The sequence below is a fragment of the Kogia breviceps genome, chromosome 10, assembly GCF_026419965.1.
Source record: "Kogia breviceps isolate mKogBre1 chromosome 10, mKogBre1 haplotype 1, whole genome shotgun sequence".
Taxonomy (NCBI): Eukaryota; Metazoa; Chordata; class Mammalia; order Artiodactyla; family Physeteridae; genus Kogia; species Kogia breviceps.
In genome coordinates, this window is record NC_081319.1 from 38,402,257 (window position 1) to 38,416,735 (window position 14,479).

At 57.7% G+C, this 14,479-nt stretch overlaps 1 protein-coding gene across 9 annotated transcripts in view; it reads left to right on the forward strand.

The window, feature by feature from the left end:
* CACNA2D2 (calcium voltage-gated channel auxiliary subunit alpha2delta 2) overlaps positions 1–14,479 on the forward strand; it is a 143,284-nt gene that overhangs the window by 122,976 nt on the left and 5,829 nt on the right. For 4 of the 9 annotated variants that reach the window (XM_067044106.1, XM_067044108.1, XM_067044107.1 and 1 more), the window contains exons 7-24: positions 2,251–2,382; positions 2,577–2,634; positions 3,340–3,390; positions 3,522–3,621; positions 3,724–3,882; positions 4,121–4,228; positions 4,326–4,404; positions 4,996–5,045; positions 5,235–5,324; positions 5,534–5,605; positions 5,817–5,891; positions 7,115–7,189; positions 7,269–7,340; positions 7,428–7,499; positions 7,607–7,668; positions 8,584–8,660; positions 9,816–9,836; positions 12,669–12,729. In XM_067044106.1, coding sequence (XP_066900207.1) covers positions 2,251–2,382; positions 2,577–2,634; positions 3,340–3,390; positions 3,522–3,621; positions 3,724–3,882; positions 4,121–4,228; positions 4,326–4,404; positions 4,996–5,045; positions 5,235–5,324; positions 5,534–5,605; positions 5,817–5,891; positions 7,115–7,189; positions 7,269–7,340; positions 7,428–7,499; positions 7,607–7,668; positions 8,584–8,660; positions 9,816–9,836; positions 12,669–12,729 — 1,414 coding nt within the window. The remainder of the gene's footprint in view (positions 1–2,250; positions 2,383–2,576; positions 2,635–3,339; positions 3,391–3,521; positions 3,622–3,723; positions 3,883–4,120; positions 4,229–4,325; positions 4,405–4,995; positions 5,046–5,234; positions 5,325–5,533; positions 5,606–5,816; positions 5,892–7,114; positions 7,190–7,268; positions 7,341–7,427; positions 7,500–7,606; positions 7,669–8,583; positions 8,661–9,815; positions 9,837–12,668; positions 12,730–14,479) is intronic. The other 5 variants (XM_059076306.2, XM_067044110.1, XM_059076307.2 and 2 more) reach the window with 2 other exon arrangements.

Here is a 14,479-nt window from a genome sequence, read left to right on the forward strand (position 1 = left end):
CTAGTCACCCCTCGCTACCCACACAAATTACATTTTATATGTTTTTTATTTACTGTGTCACTTTTAATTAAATCTGTGATCGCCTGCCTGAGGGGGCATGGTCCCCATTTCCAAGCTCAGTGTGATCTGAGGGTGTGGGCACATAAGTGTGTGTGTGTGGTCACAGGGCTGAGCAGCACTCCCTTTCCAGGTGGGGGGCTGTAGTGTGTGCACAAGTGTGTCTCACAGTGTATGCGTGAGCGTGCATGTGGTGATGGCTACCTGCAGCGACAGCCCAGCCAGGTCTCCTCTCGGCCCTTGACCTGAGTCAGGGACACTCCTCTGCCAGCAGCAGCTAGAGGGGCTCCCAGGTGGTCTGTCTACTCTAAGCCTCTCATGTGCAGATGGGGAAACTGAGGTCCAGTGAGGGGTGGGACCTGCCAGGCAGACTCTCCCAGGGCAGATAGTACTGTGTGAAACGTTTGAGAGCCTGACTTAATTTTTTCCTTAAAGAGAAAAATAGAAATTGTACAACTCACTAAGTTTCTAAATTAGGAACAGGACCATAACATACTGTTCAATAGGCACAGCCAATGCTAGAAATGTGTTTTGTTTTCACATTATGGTTAGTTAAGGGGAGCTGCAGGGCCAGAGAAAAGGGAGTGAGAGCAGAGGGGGAGGACTAGGCAGCAGACAAGACAGCAGAGGCCCCCCAGTCTGGAGAGAGAGAGTAGAGGGAAGAATGCCCCAGAATATATTGTCGCCCCCTAGGCTGTGGGCCGAGCCTGGAGCATTTGTATCTTTAAATCACAGCTCTGGGAATTCCCTGGCAGTCCAGTGGTTAGGGCTCTGAGCTTCCACCGCAGGGGGCACGGGTTCAATCCCTGGTCGGGGAATTAAGCTCCTGCATGCTAGGTGGTGCAGCTAAAAAATAAAATAAAGTAAAAAATAAATCACAGCTCTTCATCTGCTCTAAGGGTTTCTGCTCTGAAAAGACCAGAGCCTGTGGAAGACATGCTCTGGTTCCCGTTTGGGGAGTGGATCTTCAGGGAGAGGTGATGGTGTCAGGGCTCCACCTGGAAAGAAAGGAGGTGGGAGAAGTTGGAGGAAGAAGTAGCCCCCAGGGGAGGGGGTGCAATACAGAGGCCTGGCAGTAGCAGATATCCAACTCCTGCTGTTTTTTCTAAGTGTCCCACACGCAGAGACAGGTGCACTGCACATGTGAGAACATGTGCCCCCCACACACATTGGTCAGATTTAGGGCTGTCCTGAGTTGGGGGGGCTGCATACTGCCTAAGCCATCCCAAGTCTCTGCCCGGGTTGCAGATGGATGGAGTCCATCCATCTGAGAGAAGCCTTGTTCTGTGTGTGCGGGGCTAGGTCTGGCCAGGGCGTCACACCTGTGCAGCCATAGAGGTTGAGGGAGGGGGAGGGTGGGGTAACTTGTGGTGGGGGGTTGTGAAAGCAAGACCCTCTTGTAAGGGCAGAGTGGTGTGTAGGTATGAGCATGTGTGATCCTGTGCCCATGGCAGCAGTGAGGCTGCTGGGCAGGTAGGTTTGGGGGTGAGGGGATGACATCTGGCTGGAAACAGAGGTTAGATGTAGGTACACCTGTTGTATACCTGCATGCAGTATACAAGTGCAGGCTGTGTGTGTGTGTGTGTGTGTGTGTGTGTGTGTGTGTGTGTGTGGAAGTGCACGTGCCAGTGTTGCAGCAGGATCATGGCACAGCCCGTGCCCCTCCGAGAGCCCCCGCCCCCACCCCTGCCTGCTCCTGGCCCCAGTTGATTAATCATGGAGCTGAGTGGCTTCCAGCTTATCAGGTACCTTAATAGCTGAATAATTCCAGCACCATCATCGAGCCCTTAATTGCTTTCTTGTGGCTGCAGCCCGGAGTGCATGCTGAGTGGGTGAGCTCCCAGGGGACCAGCCGCAAGCTCCAGGCAGCAGGCTGGATGGGCATCCCAGCTCATAGCTCCCTGCCACCTGGTGGCCCCTCTGCAGGGGCCGCAGGCCACAGCTGCCCTGCCTGATCATGTGAAGCCTGGCGGAAGGGTAGGCTGAGCTGTTTCTTGGGATGAGGACAAGGATGTCTTCCTGGAGGAGCTGATGCAGCCCCAGCTGAGCCCTGGGAAGTGAGGGAGACCTGGGTAGGCAGAGAGCAGATGAGGCTTTCTAAGTGAGAGGCACGTGCATGGGTGTCGCTGTGATGAGCTTCAGCAGGGGAACAGCCGAAGCGCTTCCCACCTCAGCCCCCTGCTTCCCCCCTAGCCACCGTCATCCTCAATGAGCTCAACTGGACGGAGGCCCTGGAGAATGTGTTCATCGAGAACCGCAGGCAGGACCCCACGCTCCTGTGGCAGGTCTTCGGCAGTGCCACGGGAGTCACTCGCTACTATCCAGGTGAGCGCTTAGCCCATCTCCCCAGTCCACTAAGCACCCCACCCTCCTCCATCTCCCGGCCCCCTCATCCTGGGGTGCGTGGGGCGGGATGGTCACCTTGCTGGTTGCGGGGTGGCCTGGCCACTGCTGCAAGGCCTGCTACCAGCCCCAGGCTCTTCCCTGCCTGTCCCCAGTCACCTCCTCTCCTCCCACAGCCACCCCATGGCGAGCCCCCAAGAAAATTGACCTGTACGATGTCCGAAGGAGACCCTGGTGAGCAAGCAGGGAGGGGCTGGGCAGGGACACCCCCTCAGCTCTACCGCCTGCTCCCCTCCCTTCCGATAACCAGGCCTCCAAGCAGGGCGCAGCCAGCTCTATCCAATTTTCATTTCACACATCGTTGCCACTGGAAAATGGATCCCATCACCCAAGCAGTCCTCCCAGCTGCCTCTGCTCCCCCGTCCACTGCCTGGCACTCCACCCCCTCGGGACTGAGGGATTGGGCTAGTGGGGGTTCCCGAGGGTGGATGTATCCTCTGTGGGTTTGGCCAGCCCCTGCTGTACCCATCTGAGCCCTAGACACCCCTACCCTCTGCTCTGCCTCTCCTGCGATACTCCCTGGCCTCCTCCTCTGCCACCTGTTCAATCCCATATGCAGCTAATACTCTGCCCTTGGTGCCTCAGCCTGGGCCAGGGGACATGACAAGCCACTGAGGCCATGGAACAGGCCTCCTAGCCTCTCTTGATCACCTGCTCACCCCTCCTTGGGGTTGTTCACATGTTGGGGGACCAGGTCACTCATGCCATGAGCAAGGACTGTCTGCTTTATTAAATGTGGTATCCTCAGTGCCTAGAACCCTGTTTGCCCCATGCCATGGATGCTCAATAGAAACGTGTTGAATCAGTATGTGGGTGAAGGAAGGAAGAACCCACAAGGTCTCAGTGAGGCTGGCCCTAACTGAGGCTTCTCCTGGGCAGGTATATCCAGGGGGCCTCGTCGCCCAAGGACATGGTCATCATCGTGGATGTGTGAGTGAGCGATGCTGGCAGGTGGGGTGGGGGTGGGGCTAGGGACTAGAATCTGCTGCTGGGGAACATCATGGGGGAGCAGCAGGAGAACATCTGAGGCCGACCAGGTGCCTCCATGACCCACCCCCCAGGAGTGGCAGTGTGAGCGGGTTGACGCTGAAGCTGATGAAGACATCTGTCTGTGAGATGCTGGACACACTCTCCGATGACGACTATGTGAACGTGGCCTCGGTGAGTACCAAGGGCGGTAGGCGGGCACTCCCTCCTGCCCCATGCAACCTCTGCCTGCCCGGGCCAGCCTGAGGCCACTCACCACCCTCACTGTCCCTGCAGTTCAACGAAAAGGCACAGCCTGTGTCATGCTTCACACACCTGGTTCAGGCCAACGTGCGTAACAAGAAGGTGTTCAAGGAAGCTGTGCAGGGCATGGTGGCCAAGGGCACCACAGGCTACAAGGCTGGCTTTGAGTATGCCTTCGATCAGCTTCAGAATGTGAGCCCCCTGGGTGGGCGAGCGGGTGGCCAGGGACAGGCAAGGGCCCAGGCTTGGTGACACCAGGGAAATCAAGATAGATGACCTTGTTAGCACCCAACAGGCAGGCTGGGCAGTTAGCACTCTCTTACTGTGGGGAAGGGGAGCCAGAGGGCCAGGCCCATTCCGGGGAAGGAGACCCACCCGTGGACCGGGGAGGGGCTGAAAGCTGCCTGACCCCACACCTACTCCTGCCCAGTCCAACATCACTCGTGCCAACTGCAATAAGATGATCATGATGTTCACGGATGGCGGTGAGGACCGCGTACAGGACGTCTTTGAGAAGTACAATTGGCCCAACCGGACGGTGAGGCTCAGCCCAGGTTGGGGCTGCCCTGACCTGGCCCGGTACAGGGGAGGGCTGTCCTCTGGCGGCCACGGCAGTAACCTCAAGCCCCAAACAGGTGCGCGTGTTCACTTTCTCCGTGGGGCAGCACAACTACGACGTCACACCCCTGCAGTGGATGGCCTGCACCAACAAAGGTACCTTGTCCGGGTGTCACTGCCACAGGGCCTGCCTGCCGTGTCCTGCCAATCCATTGGGTCGGTTGTCCACGTGTCCTTCACATGTCCAGCTTTCTAGCTGCTTGTTCATCCAGTGTCTGTCTTTCTGTATATGTGACTGGTCATCTCTCTATGTGGCTAACTTGTCCATCTGACTCAGCATCTTTCCGCCTATCTGACTGTCCATTGTTCATCTGTCCCTAGCTTGTCTGCTCCTGCATCTGTTTTCTGGTCAATCCGACTCTCCATGCAATCGGGCCTGGCCTCCAGGTGGACTCTGAATGTCACTGCCATCCTAGAATGAGGGACTTCAGGCCTCAGGCTCCTCCTTTCATCCCAGTTCTGCTTCCTTACAACCGTACACTCACAGCCCCTTCCATGTCATTGGTCCCATTCACAGGGTAATGGCAGGGAGCACTAAGGGACATGAGTTCAGAGGAAATGACACCAAAAAGTGAGGGAACCTGAGAGACCAGTCAGGGCTGCAGACACACCCCAGGGTACAGGGCCGCCGGTGCCATGGATCCCAAGCAACACCCAGGCCCACTTCTGTCTCCCCTTCCCTCACAGGTTACTATTTTGAGATCCCTTCCATCGGTGCCATTCGCATCAACACGCAGGTGAGACTGTGGGGTCGCCCCTCCTCCCAGCCCCTTGTCTTTGCTTCGCCGGGTAGTGGGAACCATGGGCTGCTGTGTGATGAGAGCGCCCCCTGGTGGCTAATTGACACATGGGGAGGCAGGACAGGGAAGATACAGTGGGAGGGGCAGACTCATGACCCCCCACCCCTGCCCCCACCACCTCCCCAGGAGTATCTAGATGTATTGGGCAGGCCCATGGTGCTGGCGGGCAAGGAGGCCAAGCAGGTTCAATGGACCAACGTGTACGAGGACGCACTGGTAAGGCCTCGGGGCAAGGAAGGGGTGGGGCCGGTGACCTTCCCCCAGGATGTGCCCACAGGGTCAGGTCCCATGAGGACCCCCTTATGGTGGTAAACCAAACAGAGGAGAAAGAGAGGTGGCCTGTCCCCGCACCCCTGCTCTGAACACTCAGGGTGGGGGCATGGCTGGCCACAGGAAACTGACCCATCCTCCTCCTCTCCCTTCAGGGGCTGGGGTTGGTGGTGACAGGCACCCTCCCTGTTTTCAACTTGACGCAGGATGGCCCTGGGGAAAAGAAGGTGAGGTTCCCCACTGGGGAAGGGCTACTCATGCCTGGGGAGAGCTGGGCATGCCCAAAACAGGTCTGGGATGGAGGGGGGATAGGCAGACCTCTAAACTGGACAGGGGCAGCAGCTTGAGAGCAGCTTGAGGCCATGGGAATGGGCAGTTGGGCACAGTGGCTCCCCCATAGAACTGAGCCTGTTGCAGACCCCCTGCCTCTTCTCCCAGAACCAGCTGATCCTGGGCGTGATGGGCATTGACGTGGCTCTGAATGACATCAAGAGGCTGACTCCCAACTACACGGTGAGTGTCTACCTGCCCATCTCCCTGTTCTGCCTCTCCTGTGGACACAAGCCAGGCTCAGCAGAGGCTGATGGGGATTTCCACACCTCTGTGGAGTCCTCTGAGTTCAGGAGGTCAGGGAAGGCTTCCAGAGGAGGTGATCTTGGGCCTAGAACTGGGATCAGCAAACTTCTGTAAAGGGCCAGATTATAAATATTTTAGTCTCTGCCAGCCTAAATACTCATACTCAATTCTGCTGCATTGAGAAAACAGCCAGAGACAAAACATAAATAAATGGGCATGGCTATGTTCCAATACAATTTTGTTTGTAGATACTAAAATTTGGATTTCAGATAATTTTCACAAGTCATGAAATAGAAATCCCTCTTTTTCAATCATTTAAAAATGTAAAAACTATTCTTAGCTCACAGCAGTACAGTAACCGGCAGCGGGCCAGATGTGGTCCATGGGCCCTAGTTTGTCGACCCCTGGTCTGTCACATAGGCAGGAGTGTCCTGGGTAGAAAGGAGGGGAAGGCATACCTTGGAGGCAAAGGGAACTCTCTGGGCAAAGGCCTGAAGGTGAAAAACAGAATCATAAGCCAGGGAAGGGGCCAGATCAGTGTGGCTGACCCAGGGCCTATGGCAAAGGGAGTTTGGGACTTGGTTGTGAAAAGGTTGGGAGATGTGTGTCAGCATGCTTAAACCTGAGCCACATGAAGGCCCCGTGTCTTTGGCCTCCATGTGCAGTGAGAAAACTGCCTCAGAGACGTAAGGAGTGAGTCCAGAGTCCTGCTTTCCTTTCCCTTACACTTGGAAGGGACACCCCAGGTAGTCCAAGAGTACACTCTTCCCCCTGCGCTCTACCAAGATGGGGACCAGGAAGAGGCCATAGTGGGGAAGGGAGGGGAGGGCAACAGCAGCCTTGTGGGGCCAGTGGAGGTGGAGAGGTTCCGCTGACTGATAGCGCCATGAGAACCCAGGGGAGGGGCTTAGAAGGCCAAATCACATTAAGGTCCCACAGAGCTGGCCAGCATGGGCCAGGGCTAGTGCATGAGGGGTACCAGCCTGCTGGGCTTGGCTTGAGAGGTAGGCTTGTGGCCGAGTGGAATGTGGGGGTCCCTGATCCAGGAAGGCAGATGGTACACCCCAGCAGCATGGAAGGCAGGATGAGGAAGAGCTCTGGAGCCCAGGAAATCCCTGCCCAACCCTCCAGGCCCTAAGCCCCCCTATTTATACCCCCAGCTTGGAGCCAACGGCTACGTGTTTGCGATTGACCTGAATGGCTACGTGTTGTTGCACCCCAACCTCAAGCCCCAGGTGAGCCAGGTGGGTGGCCTGCAGATGGGGGGGTAAACCCTGTGAGAGGAGTACTGACTTCCTGCCCTGCCTCCCCTAGACCACCAACTTCCGGGAGCCTGTGACCCTGGACTTCCTAGATGCAGAGCTGGAGGATGAGAACAAGGAGGAGGTAAGAAGAAGAGGAGGAGGGATAGGGGTGGGCATCCAGAGCAGAGAAGGGTAGGGGCCCCACCCTTCACGTCTCTGACCCTTCCAGATCCGTCGCAGCATGATCGATGGCAACAAGGGCCACAAACAGATCAGAACACTGGTCAAGTCCTTGGATGAGGTGAGAAGGTGGCAGAAAGGGGACAGAAGATCAGGGTGGACACCCTCCTACCCCCTACTTCACCCCTGCCTGCTACCCCAAGCACCTGACCCAGCCTTTTCTCCCAGAGGTACATAGACGAGGTGATGCGGAACTACACCTGGGTGCCTATAAGGAGCACCAACTACAGGTGAGTGGGGCCAGGCTGGGCAGGCAGGGAGGGGCAGGGCAGCCCCAGAGCCCAGCTGCCCCTCCCTCCCCCACCCCCATGTGCCAGTTCTCAGCAGCTGTGACCACGATCCCAGTGGGGTCCCAGCAGCCAGGGCTGCTTAGTTCTCACTCCTGGGTACTCAGTCCCAAGGGTCCCTCGCTGGCCCTTCATGAACAAGCAGCATCTCCTGGGAGTGCACAGTGGAGACATGACAGTGCATCTGATGCCTCCCCATTCCCCACCACCCTCTCTACATCCCTCCCACCTTGGATTGTATCCCTGGATGTGTGCATGCAGGATGTCATCCTCAGCACATTCACCGGCCTGCTCTCAGCAGTTGTCGCAGCCTCAGAGAGTGTACTGACTGTCTTCTGCGTGCCCCAAGAGCTGGTCTCCTTCACACTCCAGCACCAGCCCATGACTGCCCCTCACTGTGTTAGTGCCAGCCCTGCTTTTAGCTGGCTCTCACATGGCCTGAGTCTCTGGGGACTATGGGCCCCGCTCTCATGGCAACACCCCCACCCCCATCCCCACAGCCTAGCTCACTGACAGTATTCTGCCCCTGTGAGTCTGCTGCTGGCCAGCTGGAGGAGACTGGCTGGGCAGGTGGTGTGCTGTGGGAGGCTGCTGGGGCGAGGGGTGGGATGGGGATTTGCTTTGGGGGTGGGAGTCCTGAGACCTCCAGGAGAGTTCGGGAAGTGGAGGGCCCAGGCCCCTAGGCCCTGAATCTCTCACAGCTAACCAGGGAGAGGTGTCCCTGGTGGTCGGGGAAGGGGATGCCACAGCCTGGGCCTCTCTACCCAGCTCCAAAGCCATGGGGAGGAGGGTGCCAATGGGGTCCGCCTCTCTCCAGCAGTGACTTGTGCTCCTCCCCTCCCCTCCCCTCCTCCCCAGCCTAGGGCTAGTGCTCCCGCCCTACAGCACCTTCTACCTCCAAGCCAACCTCAGTGACCAGATCCTGCAGGTCAAGTGTAAGTGGCCCGGCCCCTGCCTGCGCCCTGCACCCCCGCCTCTGCCCCGCACCCTGGCTGGCCCCAGGCAGCATAGCCAGCCGCTTGTGGCCAGGCGGCCCCTCCTGCCCAATCTGCCCATCCCCCAGGCGCCTGCAGGCTGGGGCACCAGCCATCGGAAAGTCTGTGGAACTCTGCATGCTCGCCTTTTCTCAGATTTGGTTCTAGACCATTCTCTCATGGTTTCCATTGAGGTTTTGTTTTTGGTTTCTCCTCCTCTGTGTCTTCCCTCCTTAGCCTGCCTCCCACACACACGCCTGGGGGCTGAGTTCTTGGAAGACACCCCCTCCTCTCATCTCTCCTGCCCCCTGCTCCCTGCGCAGCGCTCTCCGCTGCGGCACCACCCCCGGGTCTCTCCCCACCCTGCCCCCTCTTCTGTCCCCCCTCGCTCATCCTCCCTTATTTTCCTCCTCACCTCCTCCCTCACCTTCTGCCTCCATCGCCTTCCTGCCCCCTTACTCTCTCCCTTTGCCCTTCCTCCTTCCCTCCCGCCCTCCACCCCCCACACCTTCTCTCCCTGCCTCTTCCTTCTGCTCACTCCCTCCATTTCTCCCTCCCACATCCCCTCCTTCCCACTCCCCATTCAGTCTCTCTCCCTCTCTTCTCTCACACTCTCCTCTCTCCGTCTTCTCTCCTACCCCTTCCCCTCCTTTGCTCCCTTCCTCCCGCCTTCATCCCTGCCTCCCCCACCCTCCCTGTCTCTTGCCCTTCCCCCTTCCTTCCCTCCCTCCCCGCTCCTCTGCCTGTGGCTCATCCCTGCATGTCCTGCTCACCCTGGGCCTCCCCCAGAGGCCTCTGGAGCCCGTGGCCCTGCCTGCCCACCGCCCGAGGTCACTGGGAGGGAGGCTGGGGCTCCGGCCCCACTGGGGCGCCCCCCACCTGCCTGGCTGACTGGGGCTCATCTCCTTTGAGTTTTCTCGCTCTCTCTTTCTCTCTCATGTCGTTTTTTGCAAGAAGTTTCCTTTTGGTATGATGATGAGACACAATATTTTCATTCAAACAGCCATTGAATAAAATATTGTTTGTGCCCCTCCCCTTCCCCTCCCCCTTTTCGTTTGTTTTTGTGTTTGTGTTGTTTTTGTTTTCCTCGCTTTCTCTCTTGGTGGACTGTCCCAGTGCCAATCAGCAAACTGAAGGGCAAGTATATTCAGAACCAGTGCACCCTCCTCTCCCTACCCCAACCCCTGCCCTCACGCCCCTGCTTGCCCCCCACCCTGCCCAGGACCAGCCAAACCCCTGCTCTCCAGGGCTCCCCCCCAGCATCCCCTGGGCTCCTCTAGTTCTTGCCTTTCCTCTGATCCCTAAACCTTTATTAGAGCCAGCAGCCCTTTCCCCTGGCCCTGCCTGCAGGGTGGTCTCCGGCGTGTTCTAAGAGGTCAGGCCCTCTCCTCATCCTCCTCGCTCCCTCTGGGCAGGCCTCTGCCTCCCACCCCACCTTCTCTGTCCCTCCAAGACAACTCAACAGTGGGGACAGGGCTAGATGCCTCTCTACCACCTCCCATCCACTAGGGCAAGGGGCCTGAGATGTAGCGGGTAGATCAGTCCTCAAAGGGGGCTTATGTGAGGCTTCCTCAGGGATATTCTCCCTCCTCAGATCTCTCCAGTTCCTCTCTAGAAGCTGGCAGCCCTTCCAAGGGGAGACAGAAGGCTTTGGAAGCCCCACACCCTGACCCTGGGGCTCAGGGGCAGGATAGGGCAGCAGCCAGGCCACCAGGAGAGCAAGGCAGACCCAGCGCTGGCCTAGGTGCTGAAACCCCTGTCCCCTGCCACCCCTGCTACTCCTGGTGACTTTGTTAAGGCCCACTGGCCCAGCCCTGCCCTGGGGTGCTGGCTGCTCCTGGGAAGAGTGGTCAGGTATGGAAGGTGTTCCCCTGGGAAATAAAGGCAGACTCAGGGTCCCTGGGCCTGGCTGGGAACAGAAGGGGATCTTTCTGGACCCCAAGGGCCAGCAAAGGAGCTTAGAGGGAATCAGGCTGGGGGTGAAGAAAAAGATTCTGGCACTCAGAGGTACTTAAGCCAGAGACTTAGGGAAAAGGTACGCAGTTCACTCACAGGCCCTGGCAAAGAACAAGAGGAGTGAGAGAGGACAGCACACAAGGGTCTCTGCTGCTGGTGCACAGAGAGGCCCCCCCCCCACAGAATACCGAGGCAGATGGGCCATGGAGAGCCATGGGGAAATGTCCTGTCCCCAGTCCACATGGGGAAGTAGGGCCTCCCTGAGAAGCCCTAGTGGCCCTGTCCAGCCTAGTCCAGCAAAGGGGATTCAGCTGCCCCCACTGGCCTGGGTGGAGGTGGAGGACATGCCCTACTCCCACTCGCTTGAGTTGTCTTGTCTCCCCCTCCCACATCCCTCCCAGTGACCCCAGAAATGCAGGGCCCTGATAACAATGACAACCATAGCATAGTCTCCCTTCCTGCTCCCCCCACCTCTTTTTCTTTCTCCTCTTCCTCCTCTCCCCACCCCAACCCTTCCCTGTCGGCTTGTGTCCAAACCCCGCCTCACAGTCCTATCAGAAAGCAACAGTCCAACCAGTGACTGCCCAGCCCCTCCAGGCACCCAAAGTCCCCCTCCCCAGAATCTTGCAGTGCACTGTGGGAGTATTTTGGAACAGGGAAGACCCCTCTTCTGCAAAAATAAAGCACTGGGACTTCCCTGGTGGTCCAGTGGTTAAGATGCCGGGCTTCCAATGAAGGGGGGGCATGGGTTCGAACCCTGGTCGGGGAACTAAGATCCCACATGCCGCGTGGCAAAAAAAAAAAAAAAAAAGAGGTTGGAATCTGGGTGAAAGGATAGGGAGGTGCATTGCCCAGAGTACGAGAACAGAGGGACACGTCCCAGACTCAGACCAGCAAGGTGGCCAGCCCAGCTGGGCAGGGAGAGGCCCCAGAGGAGCCCTAGTAGCCACATCCCCAGATTCACTCGCAGACCCACACAGGGACCTTTGCACACATGCACACATGCTTACACACTCGTGCAAACACACATACACACACGTGCTCTCACATGCACATACCTGCTCATACATATGTGCTCACTCTCACACATGTACAGGCCCAGTCGGTGGATCCCTCAACAGCACCCATGCCTTCTCTGGAGCCCCCAGCTTCTCCCTTGCTGCTCTGAGCCCAGACAGGTTCTCGGAAGGATAGACCAGACCCAGGCCTTCTGGATAGACCAGAACCTGCCGTCGTGCCCCCGGCCCAAGAGGGTGTTCATGTTTGAGCAGCACTTCTGTGCCCTCCCAGCTCCCAGACCCTCCTCCCACAGTGTGGGAACATTCAAGGATCTCCCCTCACCCAGCCTCCTACCCCAGGGAAGACCACTGGACCCCCACAATGCACTGAAGCCCACCCCCAGCTGCCCACACTGTCTCTGGTTGGACTGTCTGTGCCCGTGAGGAACCCCCTCAGTTTGGCCATGTTGATGCCTGACACAGAATAAAAGCAAGACCTACCAAAATGCAAACAGCTACAGCAAAGAGAGATAAAAATCCGCAGCCAAAAGCCAATTCCATTCCTCAGAGTCTCTTTGGAGGAAGGAAGCTCAGCATGCGGTTTTTTCCATTATGGATGTGATAAGAGCGAGACTGGTGCCTCCCCCAGACCATGCATATATATAGCAGTGTGTGTATATATATGTGTGTGTGTATGTCCGTGTATATGTGCTATACAGCCGTATGGAAGCATATACAGCCACGCCAAGGGACTCACTGCCGACAGAGGACCAGGCCTGGGCAACATATTGGCTATAACTGCCCTCCTCCTGCGATGCTGTAGTCTCCACAGGCCCTCCCTGCCCGCCCCTTCTCTCTGGCTCGAACTTGAACGTGGAAGTGGCGGGTTTTCTCTTTGCTGGTGTCTCCCTCCCTCAAGCCACCCTCTTCCCTGTCCCTCCAGCCCCGTCAGCTCTGAACCCCTGGCCTCCCGCCTCCCCAGCCCCCGCCGGATAACCCCCCATTTCTGTTGCAGATTTTGAGTTCCTGCTCCCCAGCAGCTTTGAGTCTGAAGGACATGTTTTCATTGCTCCCAGGTAGCTTGCGTGTGGCCTTGCTGAGGTGTCCTCCCCCAACCCAAACTCCCTGGGCCCACCTCCTGCACTGCTGCCTGGAGCTGTGTGTGTCTGTGTCCTGTGCAGTGTCACCCTGCCATGCACAGCCCTGTATGTGTGGCCGTGTGCATACCTGGGCCATGTAGCCGCACCAGGCACCAGTGCCCATAGCTTCAGCTCCCACCAGGCCTCGGACGGGAGGGCTCTGGACTCTCTGCTGACCTTCCCTGCCCTCCCAGGCCACCAGGAAGGAGCCCTTTCTGCCCTGCGCCGGCTGTCCGCAGCACGCCCCTCACCGGGCAGCTGCTGCTCTGGTTTGTGGCGCCCTCCCCACCCCACCCCCACCCCGCACCCGTCCTTGTCCTGTGTCAGTCAGTGTTTGTGTGGGTGTGGGGACCGAGCCAGCCAGAGCCCCTGTCAGCAGTACCCCATCTAGGTGTGGTGGCTCACTGAGGACTAGGGGGAGGTACAGGGATGAGGGGATGGGGGCTATTGGAAAGTAAGGGATCAGGGCCCAGCACAGTCCTGGGCCTGGACCATCCCTGGCGTGCACCCTTGTGTGCACACCCTCTGTCTGTTGGCCCACATCTGAGGAGGCCAGCAGGCCCCCGGGTGGTGAAGCCCTCCTCTGTGGCCTGGGCTTTGCATGAGGGCAGGTGGGTGCAACTGACAGAGATCCATGGGCACTCTCAGGTACCACACGGGGGCTCTGGACACTCCTAACCTCCATGTGTGTGCACGTGTGTGCATGCACCCACAAAGTTCGCTGTGACTCTCTGTAGATGTGTGTTTGTATTTGTGAGTCATTGTGTACATTTGTAAGAGTCCAAGTGTAAATGTGGGATGGCCGTGTGCATTGGTGACTGTGGGGATGTATGGAAAGGCCTGTGTGGCCCACAGGACCCTGAGGGAGCTCTGAGGGCAGGGACCATGTTTGTTTTTGTCACCTCTTTATCTTTGGCACAGGAGAGCTCAATAAATATGTGTTGGGTGAGTGTAAATGTACATACTATGTGAGGGGGAGGGACTGCAGGTGACTTGTATCCCAAGTTCAGCTGTATGGGTGTCACTCGCTAAGTGTATTAGGTGTGTTCGCCCCCATATAGAAGTGCAGGCTGTGTACTGCACAAAGGCCCTGGGAGCAAGTGGGGACTGAGATTCAGTCCCAGGTGCCCTCACCAAGCTTTGGGCCCTAGCATAGCCTCGGGAAGAAGAGCATTTAAAAATTTCCCACAAAGTTGCTTCCATGCAGGCCAGTGAGGAGGTCTCTGGTGGCAGGGGTATGGATGAGGGATTAGGCAGGAAAGATAGCTCCATGTACCAGGGTAGAAGGACTGCTTGCCAAGACTTCCTGGGGAGCAGAACCCCAAGCAGATCTCCCCGCTCCCTTCAGCCCCTACGTTCTTTGGACCCACAGTCTGAGCCCAGAGAGGGCCTTGAGGAGGCGAGGGCTTTGGCCCGTCCATCTCTGGGAGAAGAGCACACTGGGCTGAGTGAACAGCCAATCCAAGGACCCACGTGTTCCCACAGACTTGGTGACACCCTCTGTGGTATGATGAAAAACACTAAGGTTCAGGGAGCTTGAGTGAGGTGCCCAAAGGTACACAGCCAGGAAGCAGCAGGATGAGGTCTCAGACCAACTAAGCCAGTGCCCGGACTCCACCTGCTGTGCCTGCCCGTGGAACGCTACGGCACACAGTTGGATGAGCCAGCCATGAGGCATTTCCTGGGG